This window comes from Acromyrmex echinatior, chromosome 1 (assembly GCF_024713525.1).
Source record: "Acromyrmex echinatior isolate Ae372 chromosome 1, ASM2471352v2, whole genome shotgun sequence".
NCBI classification, from domain to species: Eukaryota; Metazoa; Arthropoda; class Insecta; order Hymenoptera; family Formicidae; genus Acromyrmex; species Acromyrmex echinatior.
Genome location: NC_141852.1, coordinates 7,884,703 through 7,911,193, shown reverse-complemented (window position 1 = coordinate 7,911,193; position 26,491 = coordinate 7,884,703). Strand labels below are relative to the sequence as shown.

General features: G+C 31.5%; 1 protein-coding gene across 1 annotated transcript; it reads left to right on the top strand.

Moving 5' to 3' along the window:
- Nucleotides 1–410: 410 nt before the first annotated feature.
- On the top strand, nucleotides 411–24,017 carry chic (profilin chickadee). Its single transcript, XM_011070945.2, has 3 exons — nucleotides 411–693; nucleotides 9,208–9,477; nucleotides 19,157–24,017. Exons 1-2 carry the CDS (start codon nucleotides 583–585, stop codon nucleotides 9,475–9,477), a joined length of 381 nt encoding a protein of 126 aa, XP_011069247.1. The 5' UTR covers nucleotides 411–582; the 3' UTR covers nucleotides 19,157–24,017.
- The last annotated feature ends 2,474 nt before the right edge of the window (nucleotides 24,018–26,491 follow it).

Sequence of the window (26,491 nt, the reverse complement as noted above, 5' to 3'; positions counted from 1 at the left end):
TAAGCTGATATACGGACCACTCGGATGATGTTTTCGAACTCGATCTTATCTCGTTTCAAGTGCAAAAATTTTTTGGAATTTCAAACAACGCGAACAGACCTAAGCATGTTGTATCGCCATATGCTTGAAAATGTCTAACAATATTGCTATTGGAAAATTATCAACTAGACATTAGGTCTGTCGCGTTGCTTACACTTTGTTCAACATTTTTGCTTTCTCTCTTTTCAACGCTCAAAAATATATCTATCTCATTTTAAGTTCAAAAATTTTGGGGGATTTCAAGCAAACAAACCTATTCATTTAAATGTTTCTAGAATTCTTGTGCCGCTGGTTATGGAAATACCAGGTAGAGGGAGCAATGTAACTGTGAAGGACGACTTGGCGATGACGGCAATAGACGTTGGGAGGGGCAAAGAAGTAGTGTGTTGTAAAGGGGGGATTGGCGGAACGACCGGCGTTTCGGAGTTCGGAGAGCGCGTATCGGTAGTTGCGAGACGAGGCAGTCGGTGACGGGTTGCGGTCGTCCAGTGTATCGTAGTGAACGGTTTTCATCGTCTTTTCCTTCCCTCCTTGTGTTCAAAAATGAGCTGGCAGGATTACGTTGATAAGCAGCTGCTCGCGTCTAGGTGTGTTACCAAAGCGGCGATCGCCGGACACGATGGCAATGTGTGGGCGAAATCTGAAGGCTTCGAAGTGAGTAGCAGCTCCAAAAGAATGTACCAAGAAATGGTAGAGAGAGAGAGAGAGAGAGAGAGAGAGAGAGAGAGAGAGAGAGAGAGAGAGAGAGAGAGAGAGAGAGAGAGAGAGCGTATGTGTGTGTGAGAGAGAGAGAGAAAGAGAAGGCGAGAGAAAGAGTGAATGAGAGAGAAAGAGAGAGTGAGTGAGAGGGTGTGGAAAAGGGGGAGGGAGAAAAAGAGGGAATGAGTGAGTGATAGTCGTGAAGCGAGAACGAGGGATAGACAGGACAAATAGATTTGGTAGCACGCCCCCTCGATAAAAGGGAAAGTGCGCGGAATAAAGAGCCCTCCGATAAAGCATGAAGCACGCTTTGTCGGCGCGAGGCGAGGGAGAGAAGTGCGAAAGACAGAGTGTAAATGAGCGAGAAGAAGTGAGAGCGCAAGAAAGAAAGAGAGAGGACAGATGCTCCGATGAGATTATCCGCGCGATTTTCGTTCGAGCTCATTCGGCTCGAGCACGAAACGAACCGGTTCAAATAAGTGAGCCAGCCGAACTGTGGAGCGCCGCAATGCGCCGTGCGGCATGCATGTCGACTTGCATCGCTTCTAACCCCGAAATGTAATGCCACATTGCCACGTATATATATCTATGTGCACGACTGCCGGCCGGCCCCGGCCGGCCGGCCGGCCCCAAACGGTCGGTCAGTTAATCGGTCGATCGGTTCGTTACTTGCTTCCTTACTCGCTCGCTCGCTCGCTCCTGTTGCTATGAGACCTCTTGTATCATCATCAGCGAATATTATCATAATATCGTGTTCTACCGGCAAATCTTCGCCGTCACGAAATTCCATGAAACGATGATAAGCTGCTTGGAAGCGGCGGACATGTTCCACGCCTCCGTTTTTCTCGAAAATACGCGACAATAGAATCGTACGGAATGCACGCGAATGTCCTTGTCACACTCGTCCGTCGTCGTTGGATGACCGAGCGACGAAAATGTCTTTGGCACATCGGGCGTCGTGAGTTGCGTTCGCTCGCTGGTTTGAGAATCGATTCTATGCCGAACGCGTCGAAAAGGGTGTGGCGTGTAGTGGCGGTAGCGGCAGCCAGTTTTCGCATAAGAAGTCCCCGTTGTTTTTTAGCGATAAAAAAAAAATCTTTAAATCTGTATGGTTTTGACGATGAATTCGTTCTCTTGATATCTGCACATGCGAGCATGAAGGAAACTAGCAGGAATTCTACGACGGTGAATCATGCTTCGCGTTGTTGGAGACAGAGTTATGCCCACGTGTCCGTGGCATCGAAATTGGAGTTCCGAAATTCTAGCATTTTCGTCCAATGCTGCTTTGTGTTTCTCAAGAAGCCGTACCTACCTATAATGGTTTTTCGACGACGGCAATGATGACGCTTAACATGGCCGCGTTCTATCGACTCGCCGGACAGGCTATACAGCGCGTTGTTGCATCGTGATGTAGAAATGCATCGTGATGTATAATTAATTATTTTCATCAGCAATCATGAGGATTCTTAATAACTGAACACGATTTGATTCGGAACATCGACTCGATGTAGATTTTGGAGAACCTTTCTCTCCATGGCTCAATAGATGAATGAACAGAATTTTTAGGTTATTTTAATGACAGTCACGTAGGCAGTAGGCATGAGAGAGGATGCGTGATTTTATAGGATATGTGTATATATTTCAATCCGAATATAAAAAAAATATTCTAATAAAAATTTTCTGATTTTGATATTATCAATATTGTTCATCTTCAAATTAAAGTTGCTTATTTACTTTTCAAGTTACTTGAGTTATAATTTCTTTCTTTGAGTTATAATTTCAGTTGAATTTTGGAGCTCAAGGAGATGTGCTGCAGCGATGATTGAGCTTGATCAATGTCGATAAAACTGATTCTAAAGTAAAACATTACATTAAGTAAAACATGTACATTTCATGCTTTGTTATAATATATTCTATATATTGCATGGAATGCAAATGTGTAAACTCAGATTGTGCTTTTCCATTTAATTCTCTTATAAGCTTCAAAATCATAATTTTCATTATGTTATTCAAAAACTTTATGTATATATATATATATATCATACTTGAAATATTTATGTTATGTAAAGAAATAATCTATGTGGTAGCAGGAATCTGTGAATTTATACACATTTTTTCATATAGATTTGTAATTTTCTGCAGCTTTTTGCTTTTTTCTTTTATTCTGGAGGACTTTTTTATTCTATAATTTCTGTAAAAAAAATTAAAAAATGGAAAAGTACGAAATACGCATTTCGTCAATATTGTAGAACAATATCCTCTTAAAGCGACCCTACACGATCAATAATACTGATCAGTAATATTAAATCAATAATACTGACTATGTATCAATATTTTTATAACCTTGCATTATCAATATTATCGACAATATTTTAGTTTTGCGTTATCTAATGTACTGTGACATGAAATAATAAAGAAAAAGCATGTATTACTATAATATTAGCATTATTTACAAAAAAAGAATAAAACGTAAACGATGGTTTAATGTATCTACTTTTCAAGGTTATTTTGTCAATAATTACAGACAAGGTTGGGCAATTTAGAACTGCGAATAGTTTCTTATGTATAATACGTACAAAACGTACGTGTAACATATGGTATTACATATACGGTAAAAAACTATGTATAATACATGTTATGTTCAATACATGTCCAATCCTGATTACAAATTAGACTAACGAAAATACTGACGCGCCCTCTTCACACACTTAGTATTACTGTCAACATCCCCACTACACAGCGATACTAAGGCCTGCCCACAATGGAGAAAATATTAGGAATAAGAATAAATATTAAGATTTCAACCTACTAGAAATCGTGTATTTCGGTGTAACTGGTATCTGATAGGTTGAAATCTTAATATTTATTCCTGTTCCTAATATTTGTTCTATTGTGTGCAGGCTCTAATAAACGATTTCATCCTATTAGAAACCCTGTATTCCGATATATTCGATTTCTGATAAGTTAATTAAAATCGTTCATTTTTTATTCCTAATTCCTTATTCCTTCTATTATGCGCAGGGCCTAATGCTCGGAAATCAAAATCCACATTACATCAGTATTCTACGTCAATGTGTATCAATTAGCCACATACAATCAGTAGTATTGTCAGTGTTTGTTAATACTGACATTATTATTAATCGTGTACCAGTTGAATACTCGTTTTGTCTGTGTTGTACATATATTGCGTATTTTTTATGATTTTTTTTTAATAATATAAATGAAACTTGATGAATACTTATTATCAATCTTAATAATTTATTTTTAATAAGCAGAGTTGTGCGCGAGAGTGGATACATGTAATTACTCATATGTATATAATACATATACATTAATATTCGATTTTGTGTTTATTATATATTGGAGTTTGCAGTTGTTTAGTGTGTTGCAATTTAGAAATAAATTACTCCAAAAACTTTTAGCGATTGTTTTTAAGCAATATATTAAGAATAGATTTTAATCTTAAAAATGGGATTTAGATTTTTAATTCATTAATTTCTAACAATTGTATACGTACAAATTTATGCACGCACGCACACGCACACACCCACCCATCCACCCACACACACACACACACACACACACACACACACACAAATTGCAAAATCATTATTCATTATTCATTATTAATGATTGACTTACGATTAATCCAATCGATAGTTTAAGATTTTATATAGTTTGTGAATTATTTAAGTTAAATCATATTATATAATTTTGACGTAAATCTCTTAGAAAACTCATCTTCACATAAAACATGTTTTTTAATATAGCGTAGACATATTTATAAAATTTATGTTCTATTATTCTCCGTTTTGTATTTTTAAATGATATTTCATGCAAGTCATTTGAGAACTTTTCCAATATATTTCACTAATTAAAATCAAGTTTTTTTTTATTTCTTTGTATAAATTCCAACCATTTACGTGAAGATTTTTTGTATTTTCAATGAAATTAATACAGTATGTAATATTGAATTATATCGGAAAAACATATATTGTGTCGTTTTCAGGTATGTGGCTTGGGTTTCATAAGATTTGTTCGTGTTGTTTGAAGTACTGATAAATTTTTCCACTTAAAATGATATGTGTGTGTGTGTGTGTGTGTGTGTGTGTGTGTGTGTGTGTGTGTGTGTGTGTGTGTGTGTGTGTGTGTGTGTGTGTGTGTTCGAATGTTGGAGAGGGAGGAGAGAGAGGGAGGAAGGGAGGGGGAGAGAGAGAGAGAGAGAGAGAGAGAGAGAGAGATTTTGAATGTAAAAAAGTGCAAACAATACGATCAAGTCGTAATTTCGTTTGATTCTTTACAATTAAAAAAAAAAATTTTGTGGTTCGATGAATCTCAGTGAAAGCTTATATCATGATTGATGCGCCCTCCGCGTTGCACTTTTGAAGCTTATCGCGATTTCTGTCGGTAAATCTATCATTAAGGTAACCGTTATTATCAAGACTTCTAGGACTATAGGAAGTTAATTTGGATAATTAACCTCCTTGGATAATAAAAGGATAATTTGGCTTTTGCAATTTTTCATTTTTATTTCAACACAGCTTGTATTATTCACATTGTCCAATATTTGTCCAATATGAAATGATATTGGTTTTATTAGAAACTGAAATTTTTCTAGGGGGGCTATAAAATAGATTTTATATTCAAGTATCAAAATTTTATATGGTTCTGTATAATTATAATCATTTTTTAATATGGATACATTTAAATTATTTTGTTTTGATAGAAGATTTACATTTTTCAGAATTTCTAACTAGTTCAAAAATATTTCTATAATATTCTGAATAGTAGAATGAGGAATTGCATTAATTGTTATTGTAAAATTTTGAAATGTAATTTAAAACAAGCATATCATTTTTATCCTGATACTACATATTATTCTGATAGTACCATTTCTGCAAGTTCTTCAACATCTGTACCTGTAATTCCATCTCTATCTGTAATTCCATCTTTAGAGAAAACAGTAGTTTCAAGTTTTGGTTTATCATATTTCTTTAACTTATTCATATTTTTTTCATTTTTAATGAAACAATCATTTAAATACTGTTTTAATGTTTTTATTGAATGATCGATAGTAATTAAGGATGTATCACATACAGTCCCTGGAAAGAAAATTAAATTTAGAAATGTGTTTAATACTTTCTAGGGACTACTTAGGTAGTATATAAATTCACATAAGAATCATACAAGCATTAAGATCTAGCTAGACTATTTAAGGCTCCGATTTCTATAGTTTGTGTTATCACATATATACGGTCCTATAATATATTATATTGTTTAATACTTACACTTCAAATAAGCTATATACATATGAAAGTTGTGTGAATAAGATTATATTTTTATTTAATAACATATTTTAGTCGTTTATTTATTTTATTTGTTACTATTTTTATTGCTAAAAAATAAAAATAAAAATTTTTTAAATGATAACAAAAATCTAAATTTTTAAAATAAAGTTCTTTAAATATTCAAAGTAATTTATGCTTTAATTTAAGTTTCATTGCGATTCACTAATTAGTTACAAAGATATATAGAACAAATAAATATTTTGTTTATTTATTGGACAACTTCATGCATCGCAATCTAACTCTGTACATATATATAAATAATATATATCTTGAACATATTATGTGCTTATTAAAAAAAAATTTGAAATTTATATCATTTATTTTATAATACATTTCCATTAGAGCATTTTTATTAGAGCATAGATTTAAAAAATACTACTATTTATTAAAATCACTTATGATCCAGGTAGTAAATGGCCACCAAATTTGTCATATTATTTTTAAATGTGATTTAAAATAATCTAATAGGTATTTTTTTCATAATTTTATTATTATTTTGAAAAAATATATAAAGCATGCCCTAATGAACGCCACAAGTCACGTCGAAAAATATGAATTAATAATAATAGTAAGTAATTATTATTAATTTACTCTCTCTTGCACTTCTTAATTAATTTGTGCATTTACTTTAGATGCAATGTTAATAATATTTCGAATATTGTTTTCATGTTATATATACTTATATATATATATATATGTGAATAAATAACCAGACGTGATATAATTCGTGAATAATTAATATTTAATACGTGAATTGAAAACAAATATCTAAAGCTTTTAAAAACGTGACTGGTTTGTATAATACCTCTTCGAAATTTACGAAAGTCTTTTTATGTCGGAGTATGTCCTTGGAAGATTACAAAAGGTTGCACTGGAAGTCAATACTTTCTATGGACTTTCAGTGCATATAATTTTTTCAATTTGCTTTTTAGTTTCTATAATAATGGGAATATTAGCAGGTATCTAAAATGAGAAAAATTTTTTTTCAGATGTTAAAATCATTATTAATCATTATTCGTTACAATTTGTAAAATTAATATACCTTAACTTGTACAATAACACTTCGACTATATTCAATATTAGGCTCTCAGTTAGTCGTTCTTTTTATATATCCCAATAATGAAAATAATAAGTACAGCATTACGTAGTGCATAGAAACTGCAATGATGCCAATGTATATAATATTGAAGAAATACTGCTTAGTAAATCGCAATACTTGTTAGCGAATAAGTATGTTATTATAATTATTAAAATAATTTATCTATAATAACACAATACAAATAATGTTATTAACCTTTTAATATTTTTTGTCTTTTATGATTTCCAAAAGTAATAAATCGTTTTGGGATTTGCTATTGAATAGCAATTTCTCAAATACATTTTTGAAATTTAAAAATATTCTTGACCGTAATTATTTGGAAATTTTTTTTAAAATCGTTATTAATCTAAATATTTATAAATAACCAACTGCAATGTAAATTTATAAGTAAGTTTAATATACATCATTTCTCTCTTTTTATTAATGGACTCTCAACACATTTACTGATATTACTGACAAGAATTTGTTTATGACTACTTTGATTTTTGATAAAAACTCGCAGCGTACTATATGGTATGATGAATACGGAATTAAAAATTGTAATAGTATTGTAATATCATGTACATATTTTTAGTTTAGAACGATATTGAAATATTACGACTACATTGAAAATAACTCGATCGGAGTCGAAACGTTTGTTGTCAATTGTAATTGTTTATATGAATTTTTAATGTTAATTTAAATTAAAGTTCTTTGCTACATTACTAGCTCTTTGCCCTTCTTTTGTACCACATTTATTGTTAGAATATAATAAATTTCTTTTATTAGGTGTTGGAATTAATTCGTAGCGTTTTACAAGTGATGGGAAGTACTTTCATTAATGTATTTTTTAATGCTCATGTGAAATAAATAACATTCTTTCATTAAAAAACGCTACGAATTAATTCCAACACCTAATACTTCTTTAGGGAAAATTTTTATTATATTATTCGATATATTATCTAAATTGTCACTTGTAAGATGGCTAGAAAAATTTATTAGAATTGTACAAATATAACATAGTACAAAAAAGTATAGTATAATATATAAAAATGATATTTTATATCTGGGATTTTAGTAATTGAATTTTTTAATGTCTATGTTAATATAACAATCAGTAAAAAGCAATGCCCATACCGGAAGCTGGATTTTGAGTGCTTTAAATAATTTCATGTGAATTTATGCACGTAGCTTAGCGCCAAGACACTACCAATGTCTCCAGATTCCACATCTCTTCGAATTATGCGCTGAAATAATTTTTCGGACTTATAAACGCAACTGAACTACCATAGCAATATTACAAATTAAATTGCTTAGAAATTTAATAATTTGATGCTTAATTAGCATTATCTTAATGTATTGAAAATCTGTAAATAAATTTATTGCGAAAAATTATTACCTCAGTTAAAAGTCGAATCTGCATTTTTAGCATTTCATGTTAAGATGCTTGTACTCATTGTATAATAGATTCAAATAATTATTGTATAATAAATTTCAGTAAAATATAATGAAATTTTTTTTCATGCAAAAATCATTTATATCATAATTAGATAAGATTTATACTATACTAATTTGTAATGTCTTTTAATACTACAATTTTGATAGATAATTCTAAAAAGATGAATGTGTACAAAGTACATATTATGTCTAAATTAAAATTCTTGTATCTATATTACATATCTATATCCATAATGAATGATTATACGACAATTCACACAGAATGCCATTATAATTACGATGCGATATTGCTGTTACAACTTTAGGACTACGTTCCAAGATCAACAAGTAATCGTCGCGTAACTTTTTTGCTCAATTAGAAAATACATATAAATTCATGTAGAAATATCAGACATAGATCCAGCTTTTACCGAATAAAAGTCTTTTTGTTTGTTTGTGTTAGAATAATTACGATTCTTCTACGATAAGGAAAGCCATAGATTTTCTGGACGACTTCCGGGATACATATATGTGAAACGATTTTCGCGTAGTTTAAACATGATATCACGTTGTCACTGTGTACAAGAGATTTTTCTTTATTTCTAGGTAAGTAAAGAAGAACTGGCGAAATTAGTGCAGAGTTTCGAAGAGCAAGACATCCTAACGTCGTCCGGGGTTACCTTAGCTGGCAATAGGTACATCTACTTGTCGGGCACGGACCGTGTGATAAGGGCAAAACTCGGCAAAGTCGGCGTCCATTGCATGAAGACGACGCAAGCCGTAGTTGTCTCTCTGTACGAGGACCCCATACAACCACAGCAAGCCGCATCTGTCGTTGAAAAACTGGGCGAATACCTCGTGTCCTGCGGCTATTAGGTCAGTATGTGACAACAACTTTCAGCTTGCTCAGCTTGAAGTAATCGTCGCCATCGCGAAGAGTTAGCGTTTTATTATAGGAATTCAAAGCGGGTGTAGAGTGGAATTCCTTATCAGTTAGAAAATTCTCTTTTACAAATTTTGAGAGATATTTATTTTTATATATATTTTATGTAATAGAGAAATTTGATTTTGCCTTTCATGAAGGCGCGAAAAGATCAATCGCACATTATTTCCTTTAAATTTATCCCTAACAGCCCCTTTTTAATCATTCATAAATATAAACTTCTTGCTCTTTTTATGCGTACGATAAAATTTAATTAATTCCGAAAACAAACGAATTGAAGTAAGATGTATGTACATATCTTATTTCATTATTAATAATCAATTGCCGTTGGTATATTGCTATATACTCTGCAGACGATCGAATTTTTTTAAACACTTTTAAAATAATTTAAATATATCCAAATATCGAATTACTTCGAATTATTCGAAACAGAAATTCTTAAAAATTTTGGAAATTTGAAAGTTTTGAATCTCTAGATAATTTTTGCATCGAAAATGTCTGAATATCTGGACGTTTAAAATTATTAAAAATGAAATGAAATGAGTAAATTCAACTAAGTAATAGAAGCGCCACTTGCTGTCAGAGTTAGATGTTGAAGTAATACATCTATTGCAATATATACGAGAGATATCTTGCCATCATCGCATTTTCTCCTAAAGGCGTATTTTTGAGATAATTTAGAGATGAAAATCTGAATACAAAAATGTCGAGACTATAGTAGTTTTAAAATTATTAACGATTAAAGTTTATTAATTACAGAATTGACATTTCGCTCAAGCATGCTCATATGACAAATAAGTAAAGATGCTATCATGAGGAGCCCTATTAACTACAATAAGATTATAATATCAATATGCAATGATATTTTTTACTATTAAGAAATTGTTTTCACTTCTATAGAATATATTTGTACACATTATATATACATAATTAATTATATTGGAACATATCACAAAATATTAATTCATTAGCGAGATATTAAATATGAAATATGTCAGTTGTCGAGATAAATTTATAACTTATATGTTTATTTGTCTTGTATGATAAATATTTTTGTGATAATATTAGAGATAAATAGATTATTTTTGACATGAAAAGAATTAAATATGTTGAAGTAAGGTTAAACATGTCAAATTCTTATTTAACTCTAATGCACTTATATCAAATTACCGATATGCACATTTTTCAATAATTACTCTATTAAAATGTTGAAAAAAATTAAGAATATAAAAATTGACGTAGATTACATAAAAAAAAAATATATATATATATATATATATATATATATATACATCATTAAAAGCTCATTCACGAAGCTAAATCGATATACCATTCTCTAATAATTAAAATAGGGAAGACCGGGGCACATGGATCATAAGGTACCATGAGTCATTGGGCACGTTCAAAGTTGCTAACCTGCTCGCCGAGCGATTGAATGTGATTGGTTGGATCTATAAGTAATAACCAATCATATTCATTTGCTTGGCAAACAGGTTAGCCGCTTTGTTGACTTGAACGCACCCATTATTCAGAGTAATTGGAGAATTTTAGTTTAGTACAACTGGTGCCGTACGATTGTTACTTGGTTGCACATACTATATATCTAGATATGGCGTTCCTCTTCTGTCTTATCTTTGCATACACATGCCGTTAAATAGTTTCGTGCAAAAATAATTATTAAAATAATTATTAAAATAATTATTTTACCACTCAGAATTACTCGAACGTTGTCTATCATGGCCCTCGCTTTGCGAGCATTACAAAGTGTACGCAAAGGGAGGGCCATTCCACATTAAAATATGGGTTAGATTAGATTTTTTGGAGGGGGAGATTTCCCCTCCCCCTCCCCTCCTGCGGGGAGACAGCATATAATGCCCCCACGCATATACTTTACAATGCGAAGCGAAAGAGGAGGGAGAGTGTAAGGTTGTTAATATTGTATGTAACAGAAATAAGACGTTATTTTTTAAACTTTTTTGTTTATAACACTCAGGATCATGACCTTGACAGTGTATGTTAATCGACAGTGTAAGTTAATCGATAAAATGTCCGTCATTGTAAATAATTATTCTAGCTTCTTTAGAAAAAAATGCGACACACGATTTATGACCTTCATGTACTGCCTGTCATTTTAGTCGGTATATATCTTTGCTATTTATCCTTTACATTCAGATCAAGTATTAACAGTTTTAAAGGTTTTTTTATTGCGGAACATTTTGAAATATACATTATGCAATTGACGCTATACACGACAAAGAACGAAATTCAAGCAGTTCTAATGATTTTCTACTTTCTCTCTTCTAAACTATATAAGGGTAATTACGCTGGATATTTACGCCGCGTGAGGATTTATGAATTCTCAGAAGTAAAAAAAAAATAGGAGTGAGGTAATGTGTATACAACCATTCTATTATATGCCTTTATATTAATATTGTGCAGAGTTAGGTAGTAATTAATTGAAACGTTAAAACTCAAAAAAAAAATTAAAAAGTTAATAACTTTTAACTTAACTTACTTAGTTAATTTTAAATACAATAATTTTTAACTTAATTTAGTTATTTTTATATAAACTTTAATTTATTAACTTTTTTTAAATTGGAAATTTTTCTATTTTTCTTAATGCTAATATTTTTTTTCTATAAAGTCTTAAATATTAGAGAATTAATTTAGAAAAAGTTCAATGATTTTATGATGAGAGATCTTTATCTATAATAAGAGTCACACCATATGGTAATCAGTTTTTACTGACTCGCTAGATTTTGTCAATTCTTATATTTGACTCACACTAATTTTAGGTATCATAAACGTATATTTATTATATTATATATTATATTTCAGTAACATAAATATGAAATGAGCCTTAGATGAAGGATTGTTGTAGAACAGAGTTGCATATTCACTCATTTTCTAAATTTTTATGTTTTATTTTTTATAACAAATATCTAGTCAATGTAGTCATAAACATGCATGAACAGTCGGTTCAGAAATTAAAGAAAATTAGATAAAGATTAAAGAAAGAGAAATAATGCAAACATATATTCTTCTCTCTCGCAAGATTTTGACAAAAACATGTTATATTGTGACTCTTATTATATACAAGTAACTTACATATGGATATAAAATTAAATTTGCCTAATAATCTATATTTGTAAGGGTTATTTAAAGTAATCTCATTTTAAGAAAAATTAAGATATTCTGATCTCAAAAATAATTTTTTTCAAAATTAACTTTTTTTTAACTTTTTTTTTAAACTTAAATTAATTTAATCTTAACTTGATTTTTATTAAGTTCATTCTTTATTCCTTTAATTTTTAAATTAATTTTATTAATTTTATAAGCCATTAACTTTAACTTAATTTAGTAAAAAAAAAACTTATTTTTTAAAAATTAATTTATATATTATTATAGTTATTGTGTTATGATTTCAATTTCCTGTTAATATTAATAAAGTTACAGTCAGTTGAATCCATTTGTCAATGTAATGAATAGCGTAATCATATATCATAATTCACATAGAATGATTATTATAGAGATTGCAAAAGGCTTAATGTTTATTTACATAAGTGTAAAGGAATAGTAAAGAATGGAGCGCCGGGTGGCTCGTTGCTCAATCCGCGGATCCAGGTTCGATTCTATCCGCGTCTCATGCATACGCAAAAAATTTACTTAAAAGGAATTTATTATTCCATCTGTATGATTAAAAATTGTGTCTAAGAGTACTTACCACCTACTTCTGTAGAATGTATGTTAAAAAGAGAATGATTGAGTCTTATTAAAGAGATAGAGAAGATAAGACATTAGATGAGTAGAATAGGCTAGTTTCTAAGAGCTACAACTTAAAAAAAAAAGAATGGAGTATAACAAAATACAAGTGTTTAACTCTTGCATTCTTTGTTCAATTTGATGTCTTGTATAACAAAAATGTAAGAATTAAAAAAAAAATTTTTTAATACGAAAAATAAGTATTTCGGATTTTTAATATTTTTTAATAGATAGTATAAAGTTTTCATTGGTTTAGTGTATTTATCTTAAACATAGTAAATAATACTTAATAAATTAAGTTTTTGTTAGGTGTGGTGTATGTACCAGTTACCCTACAGAAAATAGCAATCAATTTCTATGAGCCTTTAGAAACATTAAAGAATAGATTATAACCAACATCTATTGGTTTCTTCTGAATAATCTGAATAGCATTTACGCTGCTCTAGCGCTTGGAGGGCCTCGTGCGCTCTTACGTATTGAACTTGTATGTAGCTTCATTAATATTGCGAGTTTCAAACAATCCTTCTATAGAGATATTCTACACATGTAAAAATGAGTAAAAAATCGATTTTTTGAAGCTGTCAAAGATGAAAGACCTCTTAAAATTTAGGTAATGGCTTATTTTAGAAAGCCCATAATCTCGTTACTATTATAATTTAAAAATTATTATATAATTATTATATCTTCGATATTTATATTAGGATTTTCATCTCTAAATTAGTTCAAAAGTACTTAAAGGCGACAGTAGCGGGACACACTATATTCAAATAAATTTATCTCTGAAATTGAATGTGAGAATATGCTTAAGATAGAGAACGAAATAATAATAAAGGGTTCTTACATTATATATATATATATATATATATATATATATATATATATAAAGACGTATTTTCAAAATATCAAGAGTCTTTTGATATTCCAAATGCATTTAAGAGTTTTTAATTTTTTATTTATTATATAACTTGTGAAATATTCGAAGTTATTCCAGTATTTCGTATATTCAAAATGATTCAATGTGTTTTACATTAGGTCCATCACTATCTGTGCGACATGTTGGATTAACGCGACATTTATTCATGATTCCCCTTGTACGATCACTTCGATTTAACCAGTAAGCTTGCATCCCACGTCGCTACGCGCTTATCATTATCGGTTTGTCACTCAATATTCGTCCCGCGGACATTCGCGTACGCTCCTATTGTGCCAATGTGCGTTTTCCCGCGCGCTCGTCAAAATGCTTCTGCAATCGGGAAAAAATGTTCTCCCTTTGATCGAATTGTTTCAAGTATTCATGTATATTTACGTTCTTGTAATTCACGTAAATTATAATCGACAGCAATTCAGAAGAATGAAAACACAAAAAGTTTGCGTTTACGAATAGATACGGGAAGATATTGATAAATTTCCACTCTTAAAATTTAATACTTCAACTTTTATCGATTTCGAGAGAGGATCCCGTTTCTTTATTGTTTTCCCGTCGCCACTATCATATTAGATCGTAACGTAATAAACGAGAAATAATATGTTGAAGTTGCATGCTATTTGTAAATAAAGAGAATTTGTATAAAAAAAAATAAGAGAGATTACTTTATGACATTTGTAAAAATGGTCAAAAGCTATCTTTATCTGCCCTGATAGTACAATAAATAGTCCTAAAAGGCATACGATATTATTTGCTTAATGTGCGTAGCCTATTTTTATTTCACATGCCTTTTACGACTATTTGTTATCTATCAGCCCAATCATAGATATAATTGTTATAACTGATATAACTGCTAACATATACGTAAATATACATCATTTACATCTATATTATGTAGTATTTATGTTCATAGTTTGCTGGGAGGGCAAGTAAGGATAGCTATCGGTTATTTTTACAAGTGTCTTAAAGCGATCTGACTATTTTGTTCCACATTCTTTATTTACAAATGACACATCTGCAGAAAAGATTTCTATATTCAATGCTATTACTCCTCGATATAGAGACAATCATATTCTTTAGAAAAAAATATTTTATTTTTAGATGAAAAATTCTAAAATCTAGAATAAAATATTCTTAATACTATCCCATAAAATTAATTAATTTTCTTAATAGAAAAATTTAGGTTAGACACAATATTCTTTATTTAATATTAAATGATCTAAAGAGAATCTCTCTTATCTAGTCTTGCGAAAAGAAGTTTGCAGAATGTTAGTAATTTTACATTTTTCGGGAACGAAAAACTGGGCTCGGCCGGGACCTTTGTTTGTATGTAGTACACAAACTGTGACATCAGAAGCAAACATTAAAATTTTTCTTGCAAAATGTTGAAATAAGTAATCTAACTTTTTTTGCATATTACTTTTCGTATGTTACTTTTTATAGGGATAAACTAATACAGAGTACTAAAGAAGAAAATCATATCCTTATGAAAAAATTCAAAACACAATACCGTTTTTTTTTCCAAAAAAGAGGAAATCATAAACTATAAGAAAAAATACGTTATAACATTTGATTTTAAAAAATATAATTATTTCAATGGATGAAGTTGAAGTATTTTGAGATACTCATCGAATGACATCATCACCGAATGGTATGCTTCCCAGTTTTCTGAAAATAGCCACTATTTCTATTTCTTTTCGAATGCGTACTCTTGTCTTTATATTTTACTACAAAAGTTAAGTACAAATTCTTAGCATTCCAAATAACAAAATATTAATTTTATAAAATATCGGTTAAATATTTTGCAAGAAATTCATCATTTTTTACTTACGATTTTACTCTATACGAAGTAAGTACAGCTAATGATCGTTCACATTTTCATCTTTAAAAAGCATTTTCTATAAATAAAACTTTCTTTCAATAAAAATTCAATTTCAAATATTGATGAAGAACTTAGGATTCTACATCGTCCGGATCTAAGCTAGATTTTTCAAGCGTCCCGTTTGAACATTCAAGTAAAATACCGCCATAAAATATGGCGATTATTAGGGGAAAGTTCAAAGTGAATTTAGCTACAATTGAAAGTCTCACGGTGCCAACTGTACAGAAATGCCAATTAATTAAAACTTTTTTCGGATCTAAAAGATCCATGATGCAATCAAGGGTTAAAGATAAATACAAATTGATCTGTTATTAAAAAAAGAATGCAATGGCATATTTTGACTAACACTCTTTAAATCACATTTTCCTAAATAAAAATTAAAATTTTGGCTCACAAATAGAAATCATCGGACGCAATTTTTCTGATCATTGGTTCATTTTTCATGTATAATCAAAGAGTATTTGGATAATTTTAGTGACATCGGTTGAATTATTTGTATAATTATATCTTGCATAAAAAACAATATGAATGATTCTAGATGATTCTATAAGTTTAATCTATCGAATTATAAATACTATTAGTTTCATGATAGAAAATATAAAATTTTCATACAAAAATATCTATACAATATCTATATAATATTTGTTTTTATGAAATTATGTTAAACATTTAACTACAAATTTTTTCTGATACAAGTTCATTTAACTTTAATAAAATCCATGTAATAAATACACATTCAATTAATAATAATAATAATAAATTAATATTAAATTAATTAATTTAATTTTGATTTTATTGTTTAAATTTAACTAATCCATTTTTGTTAATAATTCTAAAAATTATTTGCTCAGTTTGTTTTTCATCATTATACTTAGCGTTTGGAATACTTTCGAAAAGTATTGTTAAATATCGTATTACCAAAGAGTTATCAGAATCTTCCCAATCGTAGGAACAAGGAATGAAAGATTTTAATGACACGCGATGAAGTTCAGCGCTTGACTTTCAGGCGACGCAACACGACACGCGAATTCCGCATGACTCACGGACGGATAATTCTCGGCAAGCGTTTTAGCTTGATATCAGTTTACGTCGATGACTAATCACGTCACTTGTGCGTTTGTTTGGGTCGCTAGGTAGCAATATGGTGACGATAAACATTTTTTCTAAGAATGATTGAGGCACAAGACGTCTCTTTACACATTTTCATGGATAATTGCTTAATTGCTATGGATAATTGTTCAAGTCTGTGTACATTGCATATTTGTTTTTGACGATCAATTGAAAACGAATACAAAATGCTAGTAACTTAATTTTTGTTATTAAGAATAATACATAAATTTATTAATTATTTTTTAAATTTATTAACTATTATGTGATTTATGTACAGAAAAAAATATTTGATTTTAGAGAACACAGCTGTTACGTCATTAGTCTCTATATATAGGAAGTAAAAATTGATTGAGAATATAAATTTTGTTTGTTGAAAATAATTCTATGCTGGTCTCTGTAAATTATTTTAATTGTAATAACAAATGTTTTACTTGGTATAGCAAAACATATTTTTTATTTTTTATATACTTTATAGCACGTTAAATTTGCTTTAGAAGCAGATTCATTCTTATAACAAAATTATTCAATAATGAATTGCATTTTTCAGTGTAATTCGTATTGTTTGCTATAATATCAAATAATTGATAATAAAAGTTTTCATCAAACATCAAACATGTAACAATTATAGTTTGCTGTAACAGCAAAACTTTTTCTTTGCGGATATAATTTCTAATTATTACTTAAAGAAGTGAAAGAAAATATAAATACGACATTTTTTAATTATATTATCTTTTATTATATTTTTAAAAATTAGACACTCTTTACTCACGCGACTACTTGTTAATAAGATAATTTCAATGTAAAATGATTTCCATTTGAAAATTTGAAGGTAATTTTTTTACATAACTTTAATATCATTAAAAGGTCACACTGGTATTTTTGTTTAATGCGCCACTTCAAATTCTATAAATATAGTATGAAACATTTCTTTCGGAAATGCTTAATATCTTAAAATTTCAGCACTTTTCGGATATCCTATTAGGTGTTGGAATTAATTCGTAGCGTTTTACAAGTGATGGGAAGTACTTTCATTAATGTATTTTTTAATGCTCATGTGAAATAAATAACATTCTTTCATTAAAAAACGCTACGAATTAATTCCAACACCTAATAATACGTTATATAGCGTATTAGAAAAATCTATCATTTAAATTAATAGCGAATTTGATTAAATGCACTTAATATACATTAATGCACATTAAAACCGTCAAATTGACGTAAAAATGTGTGCTTAATATATTCATGCACGATTATGGAGCGTGCGCAAAGAACCGCTGCGAATGAGTCAGGTGCTTGCTAAAGCGAGATAGCAACATTTTGGCTGGCGCATGGTCTACTCAAACATCTAAATGAAGCGCGAAGCGGTTCTCCACACGCGCATTGTGATCATGTACGAACGTTCGGACTTTATTAATAATATTTCTATGTACATTTTGAATACATCTTTTCAGTTTTTTTTTATTGCGCGCCGAAAATTACTGTCGAAAATGCAACGTAATCGTGGGATGCGTTCCAAATTGCGCATGAAGCGTATGGTACATCATTTGTCATTGTTGTTCACCGAATAGTAAAGAAGACTATAATATATATATAGAAGCATCATGCCCTTTGATCAAAATGCTAATAGTATCTTAAAACCTATAAATAACTTATTGTAAAAAATATATAGCGTATCCTGCAACTTGCGACCGAAATTTTAATTCTCAATATTGCGTACTTCTTTAGAAATTTAAAATAACGGATAAACATAAATAAAAAAAAAGTCTTGTGACAAAATATTGCTTCTACGAGACAAAATACGTTCAATTTGCAAAGTTTTTTTTTATAATTATAATCTTACTATCGCAAGCAAGAATGAGTGCAGAAACGAGTGTAAGCTTAATGATGTCCCATAGTCTACTAACCTTCAACTTAATCTTGCTTTCTGTTACAGTAACCTCTGGGACCCAACATAAATATCTAATATTAATAATAAACGATACGATCGATTATTTTAATGAACAGCGAATGGAACATGCGCCATACCGCACGAGTTGCCCCGGAATTGCCGCACGCCCTGCCGCGCGACTCACGATGAAAATGCAGCGACAACAGCAGCAACAGCAGTAACAAATATACAGCCGAGAACAGCGCATCTACTCCTCGCATTACTGCTCCAGTCATTATTCTTTTCTCAATTTTTGTTTCTTTGACACGACGTAGAGAACGGAAAGGAAGACACGCGCGAGTTCATACTGAATATTGCTGAGTAAAACGCACGTACCATACGTATACAACGACGCACCCTTCTCCTTCTTCCTCTTTTTCCCATGCTTTTTATCATACAAATCTGTGTTGTTTCTCTCTTCTCCTTTCGTTCTCCGTTCTCTTGTCTTCTCTCGGTCATACACGTATACGTACTTAAGCATCGTAGATACGTGTGAATAGGTATACGCGTGTCTCGTGTTCTGTCATCGTGTTATGTCCTGTGACGCGTACGAGCGTCGGAGATTGTGGGGAAACTTCGGCGTCTTATCGATATCGATACCAATATCGATGTCATTTGCCACATCTGCTCTCTATCTGCTCCCAACTCCTGTAATAATCGCGCAGCAATGCGAGTCTCGACGGCTGTGACGCGCGAGAGAGATGCGAGATCACATCTGAGACGCCGACGCGTCGCGAGGAGTGATGACAAGGATCGATGGCGGTTTTGACGATCGATCGGTGGGAGAACCGCCGCTATCCGTGCGAGAGCTGGTGACGCACGTTACAAGACGTCATTGATATCATAGCATTGAAGTATAATGACTACGTTCAATAAAGAAAATCAGTTGACGCTTAGTGATTCTTTGATACGATTGGCTCTTGCTTTTAGTTCTTTACTGGATCTAAATGAAGGAATCAGTCATATCTCAAGAATCATTAAGCGTTAACTGATTAATTTTCTCTACTGAACGCAGCACATAATACTGAAACGAGCGCTGACGCTAGTTTCTTGGGTAAATGCTAAGAATACCCCAGTCATCTCAAATTTTGATATGAAAACCAGCTCGCATCGCAGTATTTTATGACTGACAGATTTCCGAGCACATTTCCTGAATAGTCATCAACTTTAACGATTAATATCTCAATTCGCAGGAAAAAAGCGACGCTTTTTTCTTGTCAAATCTGTATTTTTATGGGAAAACGCATCGATTAAGTGTATTTTTATCACAATTTAAAACGACAGGGGTATTCTTAACGCTGATTCTACATTGAGTCGGTAGTCTAAAGTCTTAGTCTTAATGGGTGGAGTTGGCCAAATCAGCATTAGTCATACAAGTTGGCTATTGATCAACTTCAGCAATAAGACTTAGGACTACTGACTCATTGTAATCAGCATACAGTTATCATTTTACGAACCGACAAAGAGGATTCTATGTGGTCTTTGTCTTTTTAATGTAACTTGGCTAAAAGTTTCAATACTACAAATTGGCGCGGAATTGTTTCTGGTGAGAGACGTATATCGTATCAAATTGAAACAAAAGATTAGGTTAAATTAAAGGAATCTATACTTCAATGAAATATACTTAACGTATACTATTAAACTTTATACGTATACTACTTTAAATATACTACTAAACTTTTTTTACGAGAATGTATTCTACATTATTTACTGCACTTGCGCAGTATAGGTTAGAAAAGGACCAAAATACCACTTGGAACACTCTTGGATCATTTATAAATATTCTCCCTTGGGATGCACTGGATGTAGCCTTGCATCGCACCGATTGTATGTAAGCGCTGCACTGTACTGAAGCAGTGTACACCATGATGTATACTACTTCATTATTGCGCTCTAAAATCCTGCTCTTGTTTGATTTCTATTTTCAAATTTTAAATGTCACTCGCTCTACGCCATTCTTTTCAGACGGTGTAGCAAAATCGTATTTTGTACATAAAACATGCATCACCATCATAGTCACGGAAGTACGTTAACACTAAGTTTATCTATCACATGAAAACACGCTACACTATCTGAGTGTTGCACTGATGGGCAATAGTGCAGCCAAGGGAAAGTGCTATTAATGAAGGTGGCATAGAACCGCGCTCGTTTCAGTATTATATTTTAGTACATCATAAATATTCGTAAGCGATGCGAGTGCATGGTCTTTTTGATTGAAAAAATGTGGCGAATAATGATCTTTTGCGTGATGATCTCATTATTATGGTAACGGTGAAATGGGCAAATTAGGTTTGGAACCTGGCATGCCTTTGTCATCAAAAAATTAAGACCCGACCAACGTTATTTTGACTTTAAGCGAGGCTCGAAACTCTCTACTTCTATCTCTCCCTCTCTCTCGGCTTTAGGCTTGATTGCACCAACGTTAGTTTAACTTTAAACAAGGCTCAAAATTCTCTCGTTTTATGTCTCTTTCTCTTTAAAAAGAGAAAGAGAAAGAGAGAGAGAGTTTTAAGCTTCGCTTAAAGTCGAAGTAACGTTGCAATCTGGCCTTAAAGAAAGAAAGTGAGAGTTTTAAGCTTCGCTCAAAGTAACGTTGATGTAATCGGGCCTGAAAGGCGCGAATCGCAATGGATCATAATGTGGGTGGTGATTCGCTATGGGATGAATGACAATTTTAAATGCGACATCACATCGTCTTTCATTTCTTGCGTTACACGCGTTTGGGTTTTTTTTTTCGGAAAAGGAGGAGTCATCAGTATCTTCTGTGAGAAATCGGATCATTAAGCTTGAATTTATTCGGAGATAATTTTGTCCTTATTTGTGAAGAATATATATATGTATGAAATATTGTTTATTATATGAAATATTGTTTAAAAATAATATGTTGTATGCGGAAACAATCGATTTTATCTTGTATCATATATTTAACACATAAAGTGTATACAGTTGCTTATTTGTTTCACGCATTTATGCGTGTATGAAGAAATATCATCACATCAATGATCGATCGATAAATATCAGAAAGAGAGAGAGAGAGAGAGAGGGAGGGAGGGAGGGAGGGAGGGAGAGAGAGAGAGAGAGAGAGAGAGAGAGAGAGAGAGAGAGAGAGAGAGAGAGAGAGAGAGAGAAATAATGATAATAAATAATAAACTGTTGTGTGTTTAGGCTTATTATCTTTTTGTAGAGTACGATAGGATGAACATGTGCGTGAGATAGAGAGAGGGAGCACGCGTGCGCAAGCAAAGCACGTACGCGCGCGTGTTGTGTATGTGTGTACGTAGGTTTGTTCCTACCATAGCTCTTACTCCACAAACGTATTGGAGTGAGTAGAAGCTATGATAGGGAGCGTGTTAAAGCATGCGATGCGAACAAACCTCCTTATATAGATAGTATAACAACATCCATAACGTCTATGAACGTTCTATGAATATTTGTACATTTTTAGAACATTCTATGAACGTTTTTAGAAATTCTGTACTGTATGGGTCGTGATTGATTGAGAGTGAGAGAAACATAGAGAAATGAGATGATCACGAATTTTAAAAGTAACAGCGAGATAATGAAAGGAAGAAAAAGTAAACGAAAAAATGTAGAGAAAAAGAGGGAGAGGAAATGGTGCAGATAGAAATGTGTGTATTCGCGCGCGCATAATATGTGAGAGGGAGAGAGAAGATGTGACAAGGTAGCAAGAACGGAGATATGATGATGCGATAACGATAGCGGCGGCGATAATGATAATGATAAAATGATGACAATGTGAGTATGCGGCAGCGGGTGATACGGCATGGATTGGCCGCAATCCTGGCCGCCTCCCCCATTTCCCAAGAATCGATACGGTCCTTTTAGCTATTTACTGTCTTTATTATTGCTATGTGTAAGAAAAATAAAACAAAATGGCGAACGATGTGTCATAAACTGCTGAGATTTTTATCGACAAGACGGTGTGTGAGAGAGAGAGAGAGAGATATACGCAAAAAAGAACACATCCACATCAGCGTATATATAAACATATACACATATTACATATACACATATTGCCTCATTTACAAATTTGCATGTGAGAATAAAGAAGATTACATGGCAGATGCATTCGCAGGTATATCGATAGTGGGATTTCTTAAGGGGGTCCATTGAATGAGCCTAATACCGATTCGCGAGACGTTTGAGTGGAAAGCAATAGTGTAATAAATGAGTGATGAGATAAAATTTTTTCTTGATTAGTTTGTATATTTGTGCAGAAATGTCAGCCTGATTTTGACATGTGTTTTACAAAAAAATATTAATTAATATTACTTAAATATTACTTAACGTTTCGCGATTATTAGATATCTTACTGTTTTATATTACATATTAATACTAAATATATTAAATTCTGATATAGTTTGATATATACTTATGTACAATACCATATCCATACTCTTTCTTGATAAAGAAAGAAGGAAAATGTGATGTTCGACTTCTCCATTACATAGAAAAATGCACGAATTAGCAGAAGTTTCCGATTTATGTTTTCGAATGTCTCCAGCGGCATTAGATGACTTGGTGTGTAGTATTCGTGACTAGTTGATCGTATCTATTGGATACCAGGATCACCTAATCATTCCTAATTCTAACGCTTTTATTCGCTTGCTGCCTCTTATCTTCATTTGCCAGCTCGACGTCGACCTTACGCGTGGTCGTGTCATCTTATCTTTCGGATATGTGTCCTGCCTCCGCATCCTTTTGAATTGGTTTCCAATTATATGACCAGTCAAAGAATAATAGACTGAAACGCAGTTATGTATGACACACATGAGATATTTTTTATTGATGACAGATAACCGAAATCGCGATAACGAAAATTCATTTTTGAAAGGAGAAGTAAAAAGATAGAAAAGAATGAAGAAGATGAAGAGGATTTTTGTTTATTTCTTTTACATCGAAAACAAAAAAAGGATATAGCGACGGTGTACCTGCGAATTCATGCCGGTGTATCCGCGTTAATTGCGCGTGCGTATTTATCAATGGAGAACATGAACACAGGTACACACATTCAGAAGTTACACACACACACACACACACACACACACACACACACACACAATTATTACTATTCTACTATTACTACTACTGCTACTATTACTACTATAATTGGATGCTTGTCGATTCGTCAGACCGTCAAGCAGCGGCCCAAACTACTATGTAACGATTTTTATTGATAACAAAGGAAGGAATAAATATTGAAATAATTGTAATAAAAAAGAAAAAAAGACGGCCCAAATGACTTTTAAACGATTGTCCAAGCATATTGGTATCTGTCTTGCTCTTCCGGATTCCATTTCTAGTGCCTCTTCGTATATTCAAGGGATTAATATTATATACATATTCCTTTCTTCTCGGCAATATACATATACATATTATATTTTTTTATCGATATCGATTGACTTCAATTAATTTATTGTTCCTTTAAAAGTAAAAACAAAACGAGATAAAGATGGATCTTTATCGAATAACTTTAATAAACCCATTTATAGATTAAGATTTTGACAGCATGAAAATGTAAAACATATATGAAAAGTATATATATATATACTTTTTTCTTATTCATTGAATATTTTATTGATATACATGGTCTTTTACTTCAAAATTCTTCAAAGACGAAATGATTTAATGAAAAAATTGTTGATATTGACCTCTTATTACTATAACAGATATGCTAATGAAGTATTATTCGTAATACTTCATTAAATTTTCTAATCGTTATAACAATGTTATGCAACATAGTATTAATAATTTATTTGATACATGAATAAATGAGGACAGCGCGTGTCTTATTTTTGCATCTTTTCCCATCTTGAGATCGAGATTGGATGCGTTTATTGTCGAAAAGAAAGGATGTTGATAAGATCCCAAAAAGGGAGGCGAAAGAATATATATATATATGTATATATACATATACATACAGGGTATACAAAAAGTCCAGGACTCCTTAAATATCTTGGAAAGTAAGCATTTTGAGAAAAATGTTTTAGAAAAAAGTTGTAGGATTTAAAAAGATCTATTCATTGATTTTACATCCCCGTTTGACCTTCGGTGGCGTCGCCAAGGTCAGGTCAAGGTCACATCAATTTTTTTAAACGAAACGCCCTATTTTTTATTCCAGAATCTAATAGCTGATTTCGTGAGTTTTTCAAAACACTTAAATAGAAAATAGGAAATAGGAAATGAAGGCCCGTAACGATCGAAGCTTTCATAAAGTCTTTTTACTCCCGACTGCTGCCAACCGAAGGTTGGCAAAAAAACAGAGGGAGTATACGTTTCATCGAAGTGGAACTTTTGTTAGTACTAGGAATTTACCTTAGTTCTTTCTAACTGGTGCAGCATGGTTTGATATTAACTTCCGCATATAAGTTTCTTATCAGTCAAGCTTGGTTGTAGCATATTTTTTTAAATCAGTATTTATTGAATTATCAGACTTAAAAGTTATACAGTTAGTAATCTAATCTCCGTAAATAATCTAATGTCCGTTGACACTAGCATTAGATAGGATACTCAAAGTGTTCGAATGACGATTAAAACCTCTTGAATATTGTTTATTGAATATTGTGTACGATCATAATCTAGATAACATTTCAAGATTAAGGACATTGAAGGTTGTTTTTTTTATTTATCTTTTTATATAAAAACGAATTTTTAATATAAAAATAAAAATAAGAGGAACAACTTAAAAAATCGATATGACCTTGACCTGATCTTGATGACGTCATCCAAAGGGAAACAGGTGTGACCAGCAAAAATAGATCTTTTTAAACCCTGCAACTTTTATCTGAATCTGAATTTTTTTCAAAAATGTTTTGTTTTCAAAATATTTCACCGGTTCTGGACTTTACTCAATCTATATTTCTACGCACACACATACGAATGAGATAGAAGGAAAAAAAGAGCCAACAAAAGGGTAAGGAACATACATGCTTGATAACTAAATGTAACTTTTGTAAAGCTGAAATACATATATTTCTTAAGATTTTTTGCATTCGTCGTCGATAACAACGATTAGAGACGCACAATTGAACAAAAAAAATTATGTTTAAGAGAATAATAAATTTGTATAAAGTGGTATAAAAAAGAAAAGAAACTTCAAGGCGTTTGATGTTTACGTCTAAATGCGGCATTTTAGTGAAGTGCTAACGAAATCGATGCGAAATGTGAGCAATGCGATTATATTTTTTATGAATTGAAATGCAATCAAGGTAAGTACATACATTTAATTTCCTCTTATAAATAAATGAAAAAAATAAGAAATTTGTTTTTTATATCATTTATATTATTCAATATTTTTTAAGCAAAAATTATATGTTATAA

Excerpts from the sequence above, each read along its gene's own strand:
- chic (XM_011070945.2), top strand. The coding sequence starts at position 583 with ATGAGCTGGCAGGATTACGTTGATAAGCAGCTGCTCGCGTCTAGGTGT. Across the intron at positions 694-9,207 it reads CGAAATCTGAAGGCTTCGAA|GTAAGTAAAGAAGAACTGGC; the intron begins GTGAGTAGCAGC and ends CTTTATTTCTAG.